General features: G+C 45.8%; 1 protein-coding gene across 1 annotated transcript in view; it reads right to left on the bottom strand.

Annotated features, from left to right (window-relative positions):
- KCNU1 (potassium calcium-activated channel subfamily U member 1) overlaps positions 1 to 18,740 on the bottom strand; it is a 124,341-nt gene that overhangs the window by 7,663 nt on the left and 97,938 nt on the right. Inside the window, exons 21-24 of the mRNA XM_045821802.1 lie at positions 18,474 to 18,698; positions 14,114 to 14,326; positions 7,847 to 7,895; positions 4,742 to 4,881 (exon numbers count right to left, since the gene is read on the bottom strand). Of these exons, the coding sequence (XP_045677758.1) occupies positions 4,742 to 4,881; positions 7,847 to 7,895; positions 14,114 to 14,326; positions 18,474 to 18,698 (627 nt within the window). The remainder of the gene's footprint in view (positions 1 to 4,741; positions 4,882 to 7,846; positions 7,896 to 14,113; positions 14,327 to 18,473; positions 18,699 to 18,740) is intronic.

The following is an 18,740-nucleotide window of genomic DNA, read 5'->3' on the forward strand; positions in this document are numbered from 1 at the left end:
TACCTAATAGGCATGTTTCTCCACTGGGGGCAGAAGTGTACAGTGGCATACCTGGGGATAACTGAAGCCACAGTGTCAAACTGAATCAAGAGATTTGACCTGGCTGGCATAGCTCAGTGGATTGAGCTCGGGCTGCGAACCAAAGTGTCACAGGTTCGATTCCCAGTCAGGGTACATTCCTGGGTTGCAGGCCATAACCCCCAGCAACCGCACATTGATGCTTCTCTCTCTCTTTCTATCTCCCTCCCTTCCCTCTCCAAAAATAAATAAATAAAATCTTTTAAAAAATTAAAAACAAAGAGATTTGAAGGGAAACCACATTACTTACGTTGAAAAGAAGAATCACAGGTGTATCAAGGGAAAGAGGAAATACCTATTTGAAAATCTAAAGCAAAACTTCAGTGACAAGTTTACACCACATTATTCAGGATTTGTTCTGTCCTTGGGACTTACGTCTTCTGCATACTCATGAGAAGGAAGAGGGCCCTTAAATATTAGGTGGGAAATATAGTTCCCCAAATTGGAGTCAAGACCGATGATCTCATCTTGTTTCAGAAACTGCTGAGGCACGAGCTGCCCTTTTCCCGAGGGAGTCTGTTCTGAACCCAGTTGCCCTTCTAGTACGGGCATCAGAGAAACAAACACTTGGATTCTAATTCTAGTCTCTACTGTGCGGCCAAACACATTTCTTGGTGCAGTAAGCTTGGGCAGCTGGTTGGCAGAGCCAAACCCAGAAGCTGTTCTTCGGGGAGGGAATATTATGGGACAGAAGGCACATGCAAAATGGGGCGGAGTGGCAGACTCCTGTCTCCTGCACAGGAGTCCCGACTGGAAACCGGAAACCTGTCTCAGAATAGAGGGGAGCAGCATTCTGGTTCTTTTATTTTATGTCTTCCTGTTGGTCACACGGTCTAACTTCTAAGGAGCGGTTTTCAAAGTCTTCTTAACAGCAGACATCCTTCTTCAAATCAGATCTTCTGTAGGAGCCTCCTACACGACCCGGGTGAAAGCAGAGTTGTTCGGCCTGGAGGGAAGGTGTGGGTGGGCGCGGTGCTGTGGGCGCATCTGGGTCTCATCTTCCCCGCCTGCCTCCTCAGCAAATCCGGAGCACTCTGGGAGACAGGCTCCTCTGAGCAAAACTTCAATGTCGATGTATTGGGAAAATAGTCATTATCACAGAAAGAGACCCCCAGAGTGGCGGTTGTTTGTGGTCTGACTCTGTTATCATTACAAATTTGGGTCTGAAAACCAACTTGTCGTCTGTGAGTGCTGTGTTCTTCGGCACATTACTTACCTCTCTAAGCCTCAGATTCTTCCTCTGTAGGATGAGGCTCATAATTGTATTCTCCTAGTTGGGTTGACTGGAGAATTAAACAGGGTAATGTAGATAATGCACTCGGCAAAGACCTTAGCTCAAAGTGAGTGCTTAGGATGTTTATTACTGTTCCTATCACAAATATTGCTTATTTGTGATATTGCATGTCACAAATGTCTGATTATTAAGATTATCTTAACATCAAAACTTGGCAGAAGAAGGTGACGCAAGGTCGGAGGTGGGACAGATGCGGGCACGGCCGGGAGGCAGAAAACCGTGACCATGAATGGTGTCTGCTATGGGAGTGTGCCAGGGGAGCGAGACCTCGGGCCCTTGACTGCCATCCTCCCTCACGGGCAGATCCAGATCCCTGCCTTCCTCCTGCATTTCTCCACAAGGAGATGCCCTGATATGCCTGGAGAATAAAATGGGGTATGGGAGAATATATTCTGGAGCCCCCACAGCGGCCCCTAATGTTTGTCGTGCAAGAGGATGCATGTTCTCTTCCTCTCTGAGGCTCCTGAGCAGAGGTAAAGCCAGGAGGCCGGCCAAGATCCAATGGGCCTCAGAAGAGTGAAGAAGACGATAGACTTGGAGGCATGGCCTGACCTTCGGGCTTTTCCTTCTGTGTGGCTGGATGGCAAGGAGCCACCCCCACCCTCAGGAGGCTGAGCAGTACCAGGCCCAGGGGGGAGGAAAACAAGAATGGGCAGGGTTCCCTGAGTCTTTCCAGAGGTCTAGTTCAGCTCCTCATAACCAGAGGCTTGGGGCTGGAGCTCTACATAGCATTAAGTGTGTTCATTTTGCTGTTCTGTATATCACTAAAAATTCAAGGGCTGAGGCAGAGGCCACTAGGCAGAGGTTTAGAGGTTCAAGACCCAAGCTGGCCCCTAAACATAAAGGATGTCCATCCTCATCCCATTATCAGTGACCACACGCCACCCCTAAACTAAGCACTTACCAGAAGTGCTGCAGGGCAGCGTGGCTTGTGGCCTCAAGGGACGACCCCATACATCAGCCACAGCATGTGGCCTTTTCTCTCCCCCCACAGAACTCATCGTGGGGCCTCAGAAAACAATTGAGCTTTTCCACAGGTCACTTCATTTTCCAGCATCGCCCTCTCCCACCGAGGTGCCCGTTGATACAATATCTGAAGGCAGCCTCGGAGGCAGGGGTGCCCCTCTAGGAGGTCACAAGGTCACACTCACGGGGTGAGTGATGACAGGCCCAGGTGCTGACTCACCACCAAGTCCGCGTTTCCTGTGCTTACATTATGTGCTCATTTGTTTCTGTTTCTATCCCTTCAGCCCTTCCATGCCCATCCTGCTCTTCCCACCAGCTCCAAATAGAATCTGTGGCTGTGTTCCTACCTGTGTGAGACAGTGGAGCTTAATTAAGGCTCAAGTTTAATTTAAGGCACAAAGCTGCCTGCCATCTAGGAATTTCTGAAGAGAATTGGGACTTACAGCCTCCGAAAATGTATCCTGCCGACAGGTCCAGTTCATCAACAGTCACCTTCTGACTGACAGCCAGTCATTCATTACAAGCAAGGTAATTGTGGCGTCAGTGACAGACACAGCCACCTCCCCAGGAAGGTAACCTCTCTCAGCTCCCCGCAGTGCACTTCTCCCTGGTGCAGGGAAAGCTGAATGCTGCTCAACCCTTCAGGAAACTCAGTCTCCTGACTGGTTAAACTGTCGCTGACATCGGCTTCTCTCTCTGAAGCTCGATGGGATTTAGGAGATCCCCCAGTTCTCCAGGGCCTGGGGAGGCTGAGCCCGGAGCAACGTAATTCCCTTTGTGCCAAAGGGCACTGAATCTGTGAGGGGGACACGGATGCACCTGCTGTGCTCCCTCCAAAGTGAAAGGTGCACTTCTGAGGCACCATGCAATTAAGGAATGATTCCTTTCCTGCGTGGAGTTCCAGAAGGCAGCACGTTCACCTCACTGTGCCCTTGGCCTTGTGCATTTAAGCATCTGTGTATAGGCGTTCAGCCATTTCACTGTCCTTCCCTTGGAAAGCTCAGGTCGGAGGGACCTGTGAGACAGTGGGGTACAAGAATTTCCTCTGGAGGACTTTGCACAGCCACTCACAAATGGCTCTGCTCAAATCTTGGGAGTTTTAGCCAAGTCCCCAGAACACACCAGGAGGGCTGAAGGGATAGAACTGCCTCACTGCCTTTGCCCTGCTCCCTCCTGCCCTGCGGGTTCCTCCCCCAGAGACCAGCACGGTGGGCACTCTCCTCTCCTCCAGGCCTGACACGTATGCCGCCTTCCCTGGCCACGTTATTGGAATCTGCAACCCCTTCCTCAAACCCGACATTTCCTATCTCACATCGCCTTGGTCCTTGTATCCCTCGGACATACCCTACCTGTTCCTTACTCATCATGTTTACGCCAGTCTCCCCCATTAGCACAGAGTCCCACGTGGGCAGAGGCTTTGGTCTGTGGCCCCAGCACCTGGAGCAAAGGCCTGCACAGACTACCTGCTAAATAGGTATTTGCACAATGAATTAATTCTACTATGGGAATTTTGTAATCAATGCTGAGAGGTGCTGAGAGCTGAAGAACAACGATGCCGTCGAAAACCCACCCCAAGGGAGGGGCAGCCTGGAGGGACACCTGACTTAGCTCTGGACAAAACTCACACCACCAAAGGCCAAAGCTTCGTGCTGGAACTCCGTGTCCCTTTACGGCTGGTTTCTGGGTAAGCTTTGGGGGATGTTTTAGAGAGAAGAGAGAGCAGCAGCTCCTAAGCTCTGACACCAAAGGGCCCGATGCACTTGAAGTGAGAGGCAGACACGCAGCGCTCATTCTCCCTGGTGTCAAGTGTATCAGCTCTTAAGTTCTTAATCTTGAAAATTATTAACAACGATGCCAAAAACGAGAGCAAAAACAAACTAAACAAGCAACTAGAACAGGAACAGAACCACAGAAATGGAGATCACATGGAGGGTTAGCAACAGGGGAGTGCGAAGAAGAGAGAGAGGGAAAAGGTACAGAGAATAAGTAGCATAGATGGTAGGTAGAAAATAGACAGGGGGAAGGTAAGAATGGTACGGGAAATGTACAAGCTAAAGAACTTATATGTATGACACATGGACATGAACTAAAGGGGGGGGAATGTGGGTGGGAGAGGGGGTGCAGGGTGGAAGGGAGTGAAGTGGGGAAAATGGGACAACTGTAATAGCATAATCAATAAAACATATTTTTAAAAAAGAAAAGAAAATGTAAAGTTTGCTCTCCTTGCCACATGGTTGTAAGAAAAGATGAAATACTGTATGTGAACAGAGTTGTTTTTTTTTGAAAAACCAAAGAGAATTTAGAATTGTGAGACATTATCATCATCCACCCATGCCCTAAGCCAGTGCGCTCCCCCCTCCTCGGGGCTTGGTCTCAGGGGCTCCTCAGCTCAGCTGCACTTACGCTGGCCAGGAGGGAGTCCAAGAAGCTGCTGGAGAAGACGGAGCCTGTGGAAAAGGAAGTGCTGAGATGCAGGCTGGTTCCTGGGAGGCGCCCTTCCATCCTACCAATCTGCTCAATAAAGTGGATGTTGGAAGGATTTTCTGCAAGGCAAAAGAGGCAAACAGGAAAAGGCAGGCAGGCGAGCTGAAGAATACTGCATCTGCCGTAAGAACAGAGGCAGACCAAGGGGTGGCCACTAGATCAAAGGGTCTGAGGCTTCCTTTGGGGTCCGTGTGGAACCTGCCCCTACCATGGTGCATTTTTTTTTCTTTCCAAGTTTCTTCTTCATTTCTTAAGGACATGAATCCCTCTTGGGCACCTTCATCATCAAGGGGATATCCTCATACCTCAAACTCAGTTTCTCCATGCAAGTGTCCTGATTGTCCCCCTTAAATAACTTATCTTTCAAACCAGGACCTTTTGGAAGTAAAAGGGGGCAGTCTCAATGACTGCACTGAGACATCGGGCACTGATAGGAACGTGTGATCACCCCCACTGTAGTCTTTTTCATCATACTACACCAGAGATGGCTTGGTATTTCTCCTATATCACTGGTCCCGAGTGAGGTAAAACAGTACCCATCAACATTTGAGGCATGTATGAATCACCTGTTGCAATAAGATCTTTTTACAGTAAGATTCTGATTCACTGGGTCTAGGCTGGGGCCTGAGATTCTACCTGTCCGACAAGCTTCCAGATGCTGCTGATGCTGCTGGTTCATGGATTACACTTTGAGTAGCAAGGGCTCAAAATTCATTCTAAGGCCAGTGTAGCAGCGGCCATGTTACCTATTCACATAGCCATACGGGCCCAGGGCTGTGACTCAAGCCCCAGTAAGCAGCCTCTGAAGTGAATGGAACTGGTCCTTGTTGGGAGTGACTGCCAAAGCACTAACTGCCTTTGTTCTAAGACTGTTGCTTTAAAAATGTTTGCACAGAGATGATGTCTCCCACCAGAGCAAAGGGAAGGCATGCTTACTGCCCATTATGAGAGATCCCAGTTCCTCTCTTATAAAGCAATCTGAGGTGGGTACAGGTACCACTTGGCCCTTTTCATATCAGTGGTGGGGCAAGGGCTTGGGCCACAAGCATGAAATGATGATACTCTGGCTACTGCTATTGCTGTGAGTAATAAACTCTTCTTTGTGTCTGACCTAGAGGTTTTGTGTCTTCTGTCAGCCTCCATGAAACCGTGACAGGTTAGTTTGCAAGTAGCTTAAATTCTTAGACCTTCACAGCTTCTGTCAGTCATATACAGATCAAAACACGTCTCCTGGGCATACAACTCAAAATACATTCCTAACTAAGACCGGATTTTCCCCTAATTCTTTAAATGATTCCTTGGTAAGGTTGGGTGAAGTGATATACTGCCAGCATTAGTGAATCATTTTCTCCCAAGAGCTATACATTTTTATAAGAGAGGAGCAAGGTCTGAGTCATGCCAACCCGCATTTCCTTTGCACACACGACTTCCTCTTCTCGCAGTGCTGTGTTGTCCCAACCCAGCAGCCTCGGCTCCCCCGGGCATTTTCCTGCAGGCCCCTGTACGTCCTGTCCCCAAGTGCTGGCAGGCAGCTCGGCAGCTCCCATGTCACTGTGACCCCTTCCAATCAGCCAAAGAACAAAACACAGTGAGCTGGCTGGCAGGTGATTTGTCAGGCTGATCTGACAAGGGCCACCTGGTGCCAGGAAGTCTTCAGCCGCACAAAGCTGCGAGTCCCTCGAGAGTGACCGCATGTGCTTCTGGGCCAGCGAGAACCTGGCTGTTTCCCTCCCAGGCGCTCTCACTTACATTCCAGCCTTCTAATCAGTGTCCTTAGTGTGGCTACACCTGAGGGCTAGAGATGGTTCAAAAGGGTGAAAAAATCAAATTAAACTATAAATAAAAACTGCAGCTGACAGCTTAAAGGTGGTTACAAATAGGCTGACGGCTACCAGTCAGGATCAAGAGAGCTGAGAACTTGAAAGCTGCATCTGAAGAGCTGCTGCTCCAGATCCGTCATGAATAGACTATTTCCTGTCTGCAACACTGTCACTCCCAGATCACACAGGAGTGGTGTCACCTATTGGTTCCTCTCTAGGTCCCCCTGCTTCCTTTTTGGGACTGAGAGGTCTGTTCATCTTGTTCGGTATAAGTCTCACTCAGCTCAGATACTCAAAATCATAAAATGCCCATTGAAAATATTGCTATTCTAGAAACTCCAGTCAAATTGCGTGCCCTGGACCAGCTTTACACATCGTCTTTGAGGTGGTCTAATCTGTGTTAAAGGTACCATTCCCCTCTTTGATACTGTCCCCTTTCTGCATCAGTTATCCCCAGTGTTAAATCCCCTAGTGCCCCACAGTCACCTCCGCCTCCCAAAGCACACAGGCACCTTCCCGACCCTGCTTTCTGCTCCCAGAGCTCCTCGCATCCAGGAACACTGCATACTGTGCATTTTCCACAAGGTGTTGGTGAAAGGTAACAGCTTATTCTGATATTTCTGCACCTAGTATTTGCATTTTAGAAGACCACCACTCTGGACTGGAATTAAGATGACTGACATGAGGGATACCTGGACACAAAATTGAAGAACCCTAAGAGTTGGCATCTCCTCCCAGTCTGTACCTTCCTTGGTGCCCCACTTGCCTCATCCTGGTGCCAGCCCTGGTGCCAGCCCTGGTGTCACTATAGGAAACGAAGGTGCCTGACCTAACGTCCAGGATGGGCAGATAAGTTGGTATAGGAAGTTCTCTTTTGGCAGCCTTCAAGTTCATGTCCCCTCCCATGGGAGAGTCCCTCTGAATAAGAGTGAGCCAGCTGCTGGTCTCTCTCTGCTGGTAACTGGAAGACTAGAGAAGGTGGATGATATTCCTGCACCCTGACACCCATACACAACGGGCTCTGCCAGATGATGTGGCCAATCGGGTGAAAGCCCAGTGTAACATCCCATCAAGCACTAATGCTCTCTGGGTTCCATTCTGTTTCTCCAGGGTTTGGACGGCAGATTTTAAAAAGAAACCTGAGACATCAATTGTGGATCATACAGATTTCTCCCTTGAGTTTTGTACTTGAAACAAAACTTACTCAGTTCAGTGAGGATGGGGACTCTTCGGTATTTTGATCTCTCAGTTCCCTCAAAACTCTGTGACAGCAACTCTGTAGACAGACAACGACAAAGAACGGAAGAGATTGATAAATGCAAACAAAGTGGCTTGCAAACACGATAAGGATGTAGAAGTACACCTTGTAACTTGGTGCTTTGTCTTTGTGAAGTTCCTCTCAGGGCCAAATCCTAAATCCTCTTCTGTGTTTAGAGAAACAAATACGTGAGCATCCTCAGCATCCCGTTTGGAGACGCAGTTTATGTGTGTAAGTGTGTGTGTGTGCACACATGGGTGCACGTGTTTTGTTTCTAAATGGCACTTCACATGAACTCCAATAAAAGGTAAAGCTGCCCCAGGACTTGCTTATTGACATCACAAGTAAAACGATTGTTCTCCATGGTGTGGTGGTGCTGGGTAATGGCTCCGGCAGGCAGTGCCTCCAACCACATACATTTGCTTGTAGAGCTTTTAGGAAACTATGAATACATAGGCGACGCTGTTCCATTCGTGTGTTTGGAAACATTGCAACTGTTTTCTGGCTGATGGTGCCGCCTGCCTCTTTGGTTTCTTATCCGGGTCGAGACACTACTCATACCTTTCTTCTTCAGCAGAACCGGCTGCCTCCCATCTCTGGTTGGCCTGCTGCAACCCCGAATGCCTTGGGAGTTCCTTGAAGACCAAGATGTGTTGTCATCCGGGGCCTTTGCCCTTTGCGTTCAGTTTACAGACAGATGTCCCTCTGTGGGGGGTGAGGCCCTTCATTCACCTCCACGAGCCTCGGCTCCAAAAGAGAGCCAGTGCACGGCACCGGCCCGAAACTGTCTTGTCAGGTAGGGAACTATGGAGTTTCAAAAGCAAGCATGACACCAGAGTTTTGGTCTCCAAGTTAAACTAAAGAAGTGTAAAGAAAGAAAGGGGAAGTTGGAGTCCAGTTAGAAAACAAACAAGTACCCCCACACCCAGTTCTCTCATCAGAAGTTGTGCTTTAAAATTGCTGGTTACCTTTCGTAACTTTTCTGAGAATACTGTGTAACGGGGCAAAAGTTCTGTGAAAGTTAAAATTCTGCTTTTAATTAAAATGCCACACAACCTTGGAAAGAGAGTGAAGTATTTGAAGAGCCCTCTGTGTACTGAGCCAGGTAAGTGGTAGGGTGGGACAGTGAGGTGCAAAATGAATGGAGCGAGTAGGCAGGTCAGGCGGCCTGGGAGACAGACACAAGGAGGGCTGTGGGAGCTCTGGCCACGGAGGCAGGGGCAGGGTCAATCAGAAGGGAGTCAAACAGAGTCAATCCGAAGGGAGGTTATCGTCAGCCAGAATGCTGTGTGCTGCAATATTTTCCACCTCTTCCATCTCACCAAGAGATGCTCAGTAAAGCAGCCAGTTCTTGTTACGCAGAGAAGAGGTGACTATATTTCTGATAGTCACTAAAATGCTGAGTCATGCTTCAGGGAGGATTCAGGGCAAAAACTAAACATGCGCAGGAAGAGCCCAGCACGTGTGGTTTACAGTCGGAGCTGGCCAGCCCTGCGGAATCTGGGTGAGGAGACAGAAGCCCTGAGGGCGAACTTGGTTCACACAGCTGTTTAGGAGGAACATTGGACCTGGATAGAATTATGCTAAGTGATGTAAATCAGGTGGAAAAGGATAAAAATCGTATGAATCCACCCATATGTAGAATACAAAACAGAAAGTCCAAAAACAACAACAAAAAGAAACAAATGAACAAACGAAACAAAAACACACTCACAGACACAGACAACAGCCTGGTGGTCACTACAGGGGCAGGCGGGCGGGGGAGGGCGAAATGGGTAAAGGGGGTCAGATGTGTGGTGAGAAATAGAAACCGATTTTGGCAGTGAGCACGCTACAATGCATATAGATATTGGATTAGGTGGTACACCTGAAACCTGTTTACAACTGTGTTATAAACCAGCCACCTCAATAAAAGAAAAAAAAGGAAGGTGAACATCACTAGCTAGCACTCAGACACCCCGATTCACTGGTGAACCATAGTCATGACGAACCTGAATACCTTGAACTGTGGGATTTCCATAATGTAGGAAGTCCTGGGGCAAGTAAGACTCTGCTTTATTCTCAGAGCTGTGCAAGATGCTTTATCTGCTGCATGTCCCTTTCCTTCCTTCTTTCCTTCCTTCCTTCTACAAATTTTCAGAGTATCTGCTCCACGCTAGGATGGTGGAAGTCCCTGCTCCAGCTACATGCCACATGTTGCAAGCACAAAATGACCAAATATTTTCAGACAGTGATGAGTACTGTGATTGAGTCGGGGAGATGCCTTTAGTGGGGGTTTGAAGAGAGGCCTCTCTGACTTGGAACAGAGTCCTGAGAGGTGAGAAAAAGCCATCCCGGTAAAGAAACGGGATAGGGGACCCACAGCAGGAAAGAGCCAGTATAAGCAGGATGAGGTGGGAGAAAATTCAGACTCCCTACTGGAACTGCTGTGATCTGATAAACATTTGTGAAAGATCCCTCTGGCTCCTGTGAGCGGTAGAAGCTGTAGGGAGATGAGAGTTACACCACGGTCACAATGAATCTGTGAATCAATGTAATTGAGTCACCTTTGAAGAAACCAACTCAGTTTACATACCTTGCCCAAGATTAAATGGCTTGTAAATGACGGATGGATTTTCAAACCCTTGATCAGCACCAACTTCAAAGCCCATGCCCTTTTTAGGGCCACTTTATAGCCCTATTAAAATACACAAGGTTTGGCTGGAATTTTCAGTGAAATATTTAGTTCAGATCCCCACAAACGGGCACCCCTTGGAACTCCACTTTCTAATTCCAGTTCCCTCTAGAAAAGGCTTGGATTATCCTGACTTTTGAAGTTAAATGTTCTTATTGGATACACACATGTCCACACTGGCCGAAAAGACTGCTTAAGTAGCTGCTTCTAACACCGGCTGAAGGACAGTAACTGAATTTCTGCCTGAACTCTATCCATTCTTGGGGAGCAATAGTTAATTTGAGTATGTTCAGATCATAGCCTGGGTACATTTTACTAATGTCAATATTTTTGTTAGCTAATAGTACACAGTATTATACCTGAAATCTTCCAGGCTGGCAGGGTGCTATTACAAAAGAGTGCTTAATTGTAGATTACAACTGTACATTTAAATTTTAGTAGCATATTAAGTTGTCAGACTTAATTACCGTTATATGTTTAGATTATGCTGTAGATTATTTAGTTCGGTCCCTAGGTTTGCCAACCGGTTCTCCCTGTGATGTGACAGGACAGCAATTAGAGCATCACTGGAAACCCTACAGTTTTCCACGGAGATGTCCAGGGGACCGGCTTTCTTAGGATCCTTTGGCGATTCCTCCCTGAGCTGTCCCCACGCTCCCGCCATCCCTTGGGGAATCACTGGGTTGAATAGCCTGGTGGTACCATGTGGGCTTCACGTGTAAGTTTATCATGACTGTGAAGATGTAGAAAAGCCCACTGATTCCTGAAAAGGCTCATCAGATGAGATTTCTGATTTCGGTACTATTGACATTTTGAGCCAAAAAGATTTTTTTATCCTGTAGGGCTGTCCTGTGCATTGTAGGGTGTTTAGCAACATCTCTGACCTTAACCCACTAGATGTCAGTAGCATCCCCCCAAACTGTGACAACCAAAACCTTCTCCAGACACTGTCAGATGACCTCTGGGGGCAAAACTGCCCCTTGTAGCGAGCCACTGTCCTAGAGAAAGGGAAGGGGAACTGCCCGTCAGCTCATCTTACACTGGTGCTCAGCGTGAGGGACATATTCTACCTCCGAGGCAGAACTTCACAGTCCTTTACACTGTGAACTCTTGTAGATGGGTTCCCATTTCCACTTCCTGTGGTGCAAGAGGGTAGTACCATGAAAAGGGACAAGTGGCTGAGAGAACCAAACAGGCTTCTCTGCAGACTGGGGATTTCTATATAAAAACTTCAGGGAGAGATCTGTAATGCTCGAGTAACTGGTGAGGTGTCTGAGTAACGGGCCCTTGCTATTCACATGTGCTCAGAAGGCGACTTGACTGACGCTATGGCACCAGACAAGCAGGCTGGATGACTTCTGTTAGGTGCTCAGCAGGGCCCATCGGGACTTACACTTCCCCACCACCCAGATGGGCACGGCATCCATAAAAAAATGGTGCCAGGCCTACACAATAATTTTTCTCTAAACTTTCCCTTTTATCTTTGGGGAAGAACCTATATGTGCTTCATGATGATCCAAATACAGAGAAGGGCAAACTTAGGTTTACACCTGTTATGCAAATGAAAAATACTACACTAATTAGTAAATAATAATACAGGAAGAAATTGCTGTGTGCACTCACAACTGTAAACCTACGTATGCCCACCCATGTATTTGACATTCCTTTATTTTCTCTTCCTCCTTTCCAGTCCTTTCCTCCTCTCTCCTCTACCTCCTTCTACCAATACAGTCAGTTCCTCTGCTGAGGGCAACCTTCTGTCCTGTAACAGAGCACATGAGACATCATACAGAATCAGTACATTTTTGTGGAATGAGTAAGTGGAAGGATGAAAATCACTGCATATAAAGGAAACCAGAATTGAAATCGTAGGTTTATATCTTTTTAGTTTATACAGGATGTAAAATTAAAAACTAATTATAGGAAGGACAAATCACCCAGATGATTAAGTAGGTGGCTTATGATGTTGTCAGTTTATCCAGACTTTTATTGAGTGGGCATTTTCACTTGCATATTGATGATACTGCCTTCCGAGTGAATACTTCTCCGCCTCCCAGTTACAGAAGTTGCAAGCATGATGCACACAGGCACCCACACATACATATACTGACACACACACCACACCCTCATCCCCCCTTCTCCCCACACCATACTCACATACGCACCACCAACAAATCCTGGGTAAATCTAAGTGACCCTAATTGCTGACCTAAGGATTTAAGGTGCAGAACACAGCAACATTTTTATGGATATTTAGATGTACTTAGCAGAGGTATGGCTCACACTTCCTTAGTCTGGATTTGCAGTGTACTTTGACGTACATGATACGCTTTGCTTTTAGTTCTGCTTTGCAAAACACCCTGAAATCCTGGGTACTGAGTGGTGTTTGTTTGCTTGGTGAGGGTATGTCACAGAGCTGGCTTAGATCACACACTGAAGATCAGACTAGATTACTTGTTTATCCCTTTGTCCCAAGAATATTATATTTTTCCACCTAGCAACAGTGCTTTGGGGTCAGAGAGAGTTCTTTTGGTTTCCCAGTTTGACTCATGAACACTTTTATTCACATCCATAATCATGAAAGCCTTGCAAAGCCTTCAACATCTGACCTCTCCAAGCTCCGTGAAAAGCAGAATAGCTGTAGTCAGCGGCTATGCGGCCAGAGGACTGAGTACCTGATCTTGACCCAGAGAATCAACATCCCCAAAGGAAATGCTGGATCCAGAGAACTCCAATCATGATTTACTGGAATGGAAAATCCGCTTCAGATACAGGAAATTCTTCAGTAAGAGTGCTTTCATATTAGGTTCGGTGGCCAGTAGTCAGTTTTTAGAGATAGACATATATAAGCCTTTTCCTATTTAGGGAGTGGAGAAGAGAAACCGCAATTCTGTAGTGGGAATTTATGTCAAGCACATTTTGGGCACAGGAGAAGTGTAAAAACTACTCATGAGTCCAGCTCACTGGCCCGTTTGCTCCAATCCAGGAAATGTGGTAAGCATGGGACGAGTGATCCCTAACTGTGCCAGGCACCGAGAGGAAACACAGGAGGGAAAGACGCGATCCCCATCCAGGAGAGATCTCCACTTCTCACCACCTCTTTCCAATCTGCAGTTGAATTATGACATTTCTAGTCTATGAAAGTTGGAAGAGACTTTAGAGATAATATTGTAAAACTCATATATCGAAAGCATCTTAAAGAATAAAAGAGAATTATATTTCATTCTCTCAACCATGAAACTAAGAATAATAACCTGAACATTTACAAGATCTAATGAGAATTTCATCGATAGTAATACCTGCTATTAATTATAATAATATTCCAAGAGTTATCTTCACTGATATTTGATTAGTAACAACATTAGCGCTTGCAATTCTAACAGGAAAAAGTGTTATGTGCATTCTGCTTAGAAGATGGAAATCATTTTTCAGTTGACTTTCTAGGATTCCCAAGGACTAAACTGTCCACTACTCCTCCTAGTGATTCCAGTACTTCAGAGAGAAGTTCATTCTCTTCCCTTCGTCCATTCTCCCTAGGCTCCTCCTGTCAGACTGTTGCTCTTACCTGGCTCCGAGGGCGATGGGGCACAGCTGCTTATCCGCAGTGATCCTATGTTGAGGGTGGCCATGATGGTCTCTGTGTCTACCAGAGTCTGGCTGCCTGATGACGTGGATGGGGAGGATAAGACCACACACATGGCACATTCCTCTATGTTGACTGCATGGAGGTCTCCAGCAAAGAGGGCAGATCCCTAATGAGAGGAAGCCGGGTAGAGGAGGGACTTCTCAGATGAACAGGTTTTACGCCATGGCTCGTGGTGGTGGATCTTTGTGGGTGATAACTATTTTTGAGCCAAAGCCTCTCCAGCCTCCACTGACTTGGTTTTAAGATTTTGTTATCTGATCTCTGCCACATCTAGCCTTATTAATCAATCATGAATACCTTAATGTGGCTACATTTCACAGACCCTTTCTTGAGAGCAAATCTAGATTAGGCAAAGGAGGTTAGAGAGTGGGAAACCTAAATCCATTTAAATAACTAAAGTGGGAGAAGAGAAATGAGGGAGGGAAACAGTGGTGAGATAAAAAAAAATCAGAGAATGGAGAAGTTATGGATCTAAAGGCAAATTTTGCAACCTCACAGTTTCACTTGTAGCCAATCCCCCTTGTACTCTCCAGATTAACTAGCAAAGTGGTGGTTGATTCTTTCCTTTAGTAGAAAAATAGGGATAGATCTGGCCCTGCCTTTGATTCGAATACTGGTAATTTCTTTTTAAAATTATATTTGATTATGCTAACACAGTTGTCCCAATTTTTCCCCCTGTGCCCCCTTCCACCTGGACCCCACCACTCCCTCAAGCAACCCTTCCACCATTGTTCCTGTCCATGAGTCATGCGTGTAAGTTCTTTGGCTACTTCATTTTCCTATGCTGTACTTTGCATCCCCATGGCTATTCTGTAACTGCCTGTTTGTACTAGTTCTTCTTTTTTAAGATTTTATTTATTTATTTATAGAAAGAGGGGAAGAGAGGAAGGAAGAGAGGGAGAGAAAATGGATGTGCAAGAGATACATCAATCAGTTGCTTCTCACATGCCCCTAATTAGGGGCCTAGCCTGCAACCCAGGCGTGTGCCCTGACTGGGAATCAAACCAGTAACCTTTTGGTTTGCAGGCCACACTCAATCCACCAAGCAACACCAGCCAGGGCCTGTCTGTACTTCTTAATCCCCTCACTCTTCACCCATTCACCCACACCCTCTCCCATTTGGCAACCATCAAAATGTTCTCTATATCCATAATTCTGTCTCTGATCTTCTTGTTTGCTTAGTTTATTTTTTAGATCCAGTTGTTGATAGATATGTACTTTTGCCATTTTATTGTTCATAGTTTTGATCTTCTTTTTCTTAAATAAGTCCCTTTAACATTTCGTATAATAATGATTTGGTGATGATGAACTCCTTTAGTCTTTTCTTGTCTGGGAAGTTCTTTATCTGCCCTTCAATTCTAAATGATAGCTTTGCTAGGTAGAGCAATCTTGGCTGTAGTTCTCTGCATTTCATGACTTTGGATATGTTTTGCTCATCTCTTCTAGCCTGTAAAGTTTCTCTTGAGAAATCAGGTAAAGCCTTATGGGAACTATTCTGTAGGTAACTAACTTCTTTTCTCCTCTTGCTTTTAACATTCTCTCTTTATTTTTAACCTTTGGCATTTTAATTATGATGTATCTTGGAGTGGACCTCTTTTTATCCATCATAACTGGGACTCTCTGTGCTTCCTGGATTTGCATGTTTATTTCCAAATCTGGAAACTTTTCTTTCATTATTTTCTCAAACAGATTTCCAATTTCTTGTTCTTCTTCTCCTTCTGACACCCCTATGATGCAACTGTTGAACTTCTTGAAGTTGTCCCAGAGGCTGCTTATACTATCCTCAATTTTTGGATTCTTTTTTCTTCTTGTTGTTCTGTGTGGTTGTTTTTTTGCTTCATTATGTTTCAAATTCTTGATTTGGTTCTTATATCATCCATTCTACTCTTATTTTCCTGTAAATTGTTCTTTATTACAATTAGTGTATCCTTCATTTCTGACTGCATTTTTTTTATGCTGCTGAGGTCCTCATTAAGTTTCTTAGGCATCCTTATTAACGAGTGTTTTGAACTCTGCATCTGATAGATTGCTTATCTCCATTTTGTTTGGCTCTTTTTCTGGAGTTTTAATCTTTCATTTGGGCCATGTTTCTTCATCTCCTCATTTTGGCAGCCTCTGTGTGTTTGTGTTTATGTATTAGGTAGAGCTTCTTTGACTCCATGTCTTGGTAATTTGGCCTGATTTTGTAGGTGTCCTATAAGGTCCATTGGCACAGCCTCTCTTTTGACCCAAGCTGGGTACTGGAAGTGCACCCTTTGTGTGGGCTGAGTACATCCTCCTCTTATTGAAACTTGGTTGTTGTTGGCAGATCAATGGGAGGGATTTATCAGGGCCAGTCAGCTGCAAGGTTTGGCTATCTCCAGTGACCACCAAACCAACCTCCAGCCTTTGTGGAGGATCAACTGTGTAGGGACAGGGTGGTAGTGCTCCACCATGGCCTGTAGCTGTCCCCTGGGTATGCTGGCACTGGGATTTCCTAGGTGGTGAAGGCCAAGGTCAGCTCCCACCTGTGTTTTCCCAGGGGCCCCCTCTGACTAAGTTATAAAGCAATCTGAGATAGCTGTTACTCGTGTTGGACTTGGAGATTCCCAGGTGAAGCCAAGCTATGAATCTAGGCTGTCTGCTGCCAGGGCCAGGCCTGGGGCTCACTGAGGCCAGTTATTGCTTGTTTGAGAGGATTTAGGAAGTTGTGAAGCATGAGAAAAGACCAGCTATTCATATGGAAAAAACAACATAGGTGGGCTGGTATGTTGGGTGGGGCTGTGTCTCTGGGGATCTCCAAGGCAGCTCAAACAGTGTTAGCCAGGTTGATGGAGTCTCAGATATGGCGCCAGCTTGCTGGCTCTGTGGGGGGAAGGTCTAGAAAAAGGACAATGGCTTCTCCTTGACTTCATGCCAGACACTTCAATTTCTACCAGTATGCCACCAGTGCCTTTCAAGCTGCCACCCTGGTGCTGGAGCTCAGAGAGAGTGAGTCTGAGTAGGTGAGTCCATGTGTGGGTTCTTTAAGAGGACCTGCTTGGAGATCCAGAAGTTTCTTCCACCAACTCAGTCTCTGCTGGTTTATACAGCCAGAAGTTGTGAGGATTTATCTTTCTGGCACTGGAACCCAGGGCTGGGGAGCCTGATGTGGGGCTGGGACTCCCCACTCTTGGGATATCCCTCCTGAGTTTTTACCCAGCACATGCAGGTATGGGACCAGCCTGTTCTGTGTCTGCGCCCCTCCTACCAGTCCGGATGGAGATGGTTTTCTTAATTCCATAGTTGTCAGACTTTCATTCAGTTTGCCTTCTGACAGTTCTGAGTGATGGTTGTTCTCTATTTTAGTTGTAATTTGGGTGTGATTGTGCAAAGAGGTGAGCCGTGTCTGCCTTCACTGCCATCTTGACTGGAAGTTAGGTAATTTCTCACATTAGCTGGATCAGGAGAATTCTGGTCATTTTCTTTTTCTTCCTTTCTTTGAACTAAACTAAGGGAGTAGTTAGGAAATTATGGTAGCTTTTTAGAAAAGCAAATGAAATTCTTGAGAGGATAATATTTGAAGTTTGAAAAATATTCCTTACATATTACCAGCGTTCTCTCATAAAAATCAATGCTTTGGGCATTTCACACTATACATAATAGTTTTTTGTTTTTTAATTTCAGAGTAATGGTGGCAATAATGGGATATAGATCTATGAGGGTTCAGAGCAAATACAATCACAACCCTAATGCCACATATGTATAATGGACCCATTTCTCAGAAATGTAAACTTAATTCCTTCTTTTCATACATCTATCAGGGACCATATGGCATCACATGCTCCGGAAAAGATGTATCTCCAGAAAAGATGAGAAAGTTAGAGCATAAAAGCTGGCCAGTGTCTGCTTAGGTTTAGACATTCAGTCAGAATATGATTCAGAAATGCAGAGAAACTCTCATTTATATAAAGACCAGGAAACATGGTTTTAAAGATTAAACATAGTGGCTCCTGAGCATACTGTCTGGATATAAACCCCAGCCCTGCTATTTGCCTGCTGTGTAAACCTGGACAGATTACTTACTTTCTCCATGCCTAAAGTTCAACATCTTTAAAATCTACCTCATAGGGGCCTTTTGAAGCTTAAATGAAATAATATATGTAAAAATGCATAGAGCAGTTTCTGGTAGCACTATATGACTGTGAGCTATTAGCAGCAGCAGCAGTAGTAGTAATGCTAGTATTGTTTGTGTTATTATTATAAATATTTACTATCCCTTATGTCATACTTACAGGTAGAATGTATATCTGGGGAAAATTCCGGAGAAATCGCCATTCTCGCTGCAGATAATCCAGAGCCCCGATGAACACAATGTCCTTCAGCTCCTGCTGGGTGTAGTTGCTAGCTCTCAAGGGCATCACAAAATTCCGAAGCCCCATCAGGGTGGAGTGGGCATCTCCAAAGATGCACGCTACAATGTGGTTCCGAAACTCATGTTTGGCCTTGTCAGTCCGTCTCTAGGCGTAAGCATGCCAGAATCTGGTCATTTTCAGAGACAA

This window comes from Phyllostomus hastatus, unplaced genomic scaffold (assembly GCF_019186645.2).
Source record: "Phyllostomus hastatus isolate PE091 unplaced genomic scaffold, TTU_PhHast_1.1 phas_scaffold_46, whole genome shotgun sequence".
NCBI lineage: Eukaryota > Metazoa > Chordata > Mammalia > Chiroptera > Phyllostomidae > Phyllostomus > Phyllostomus hastatus.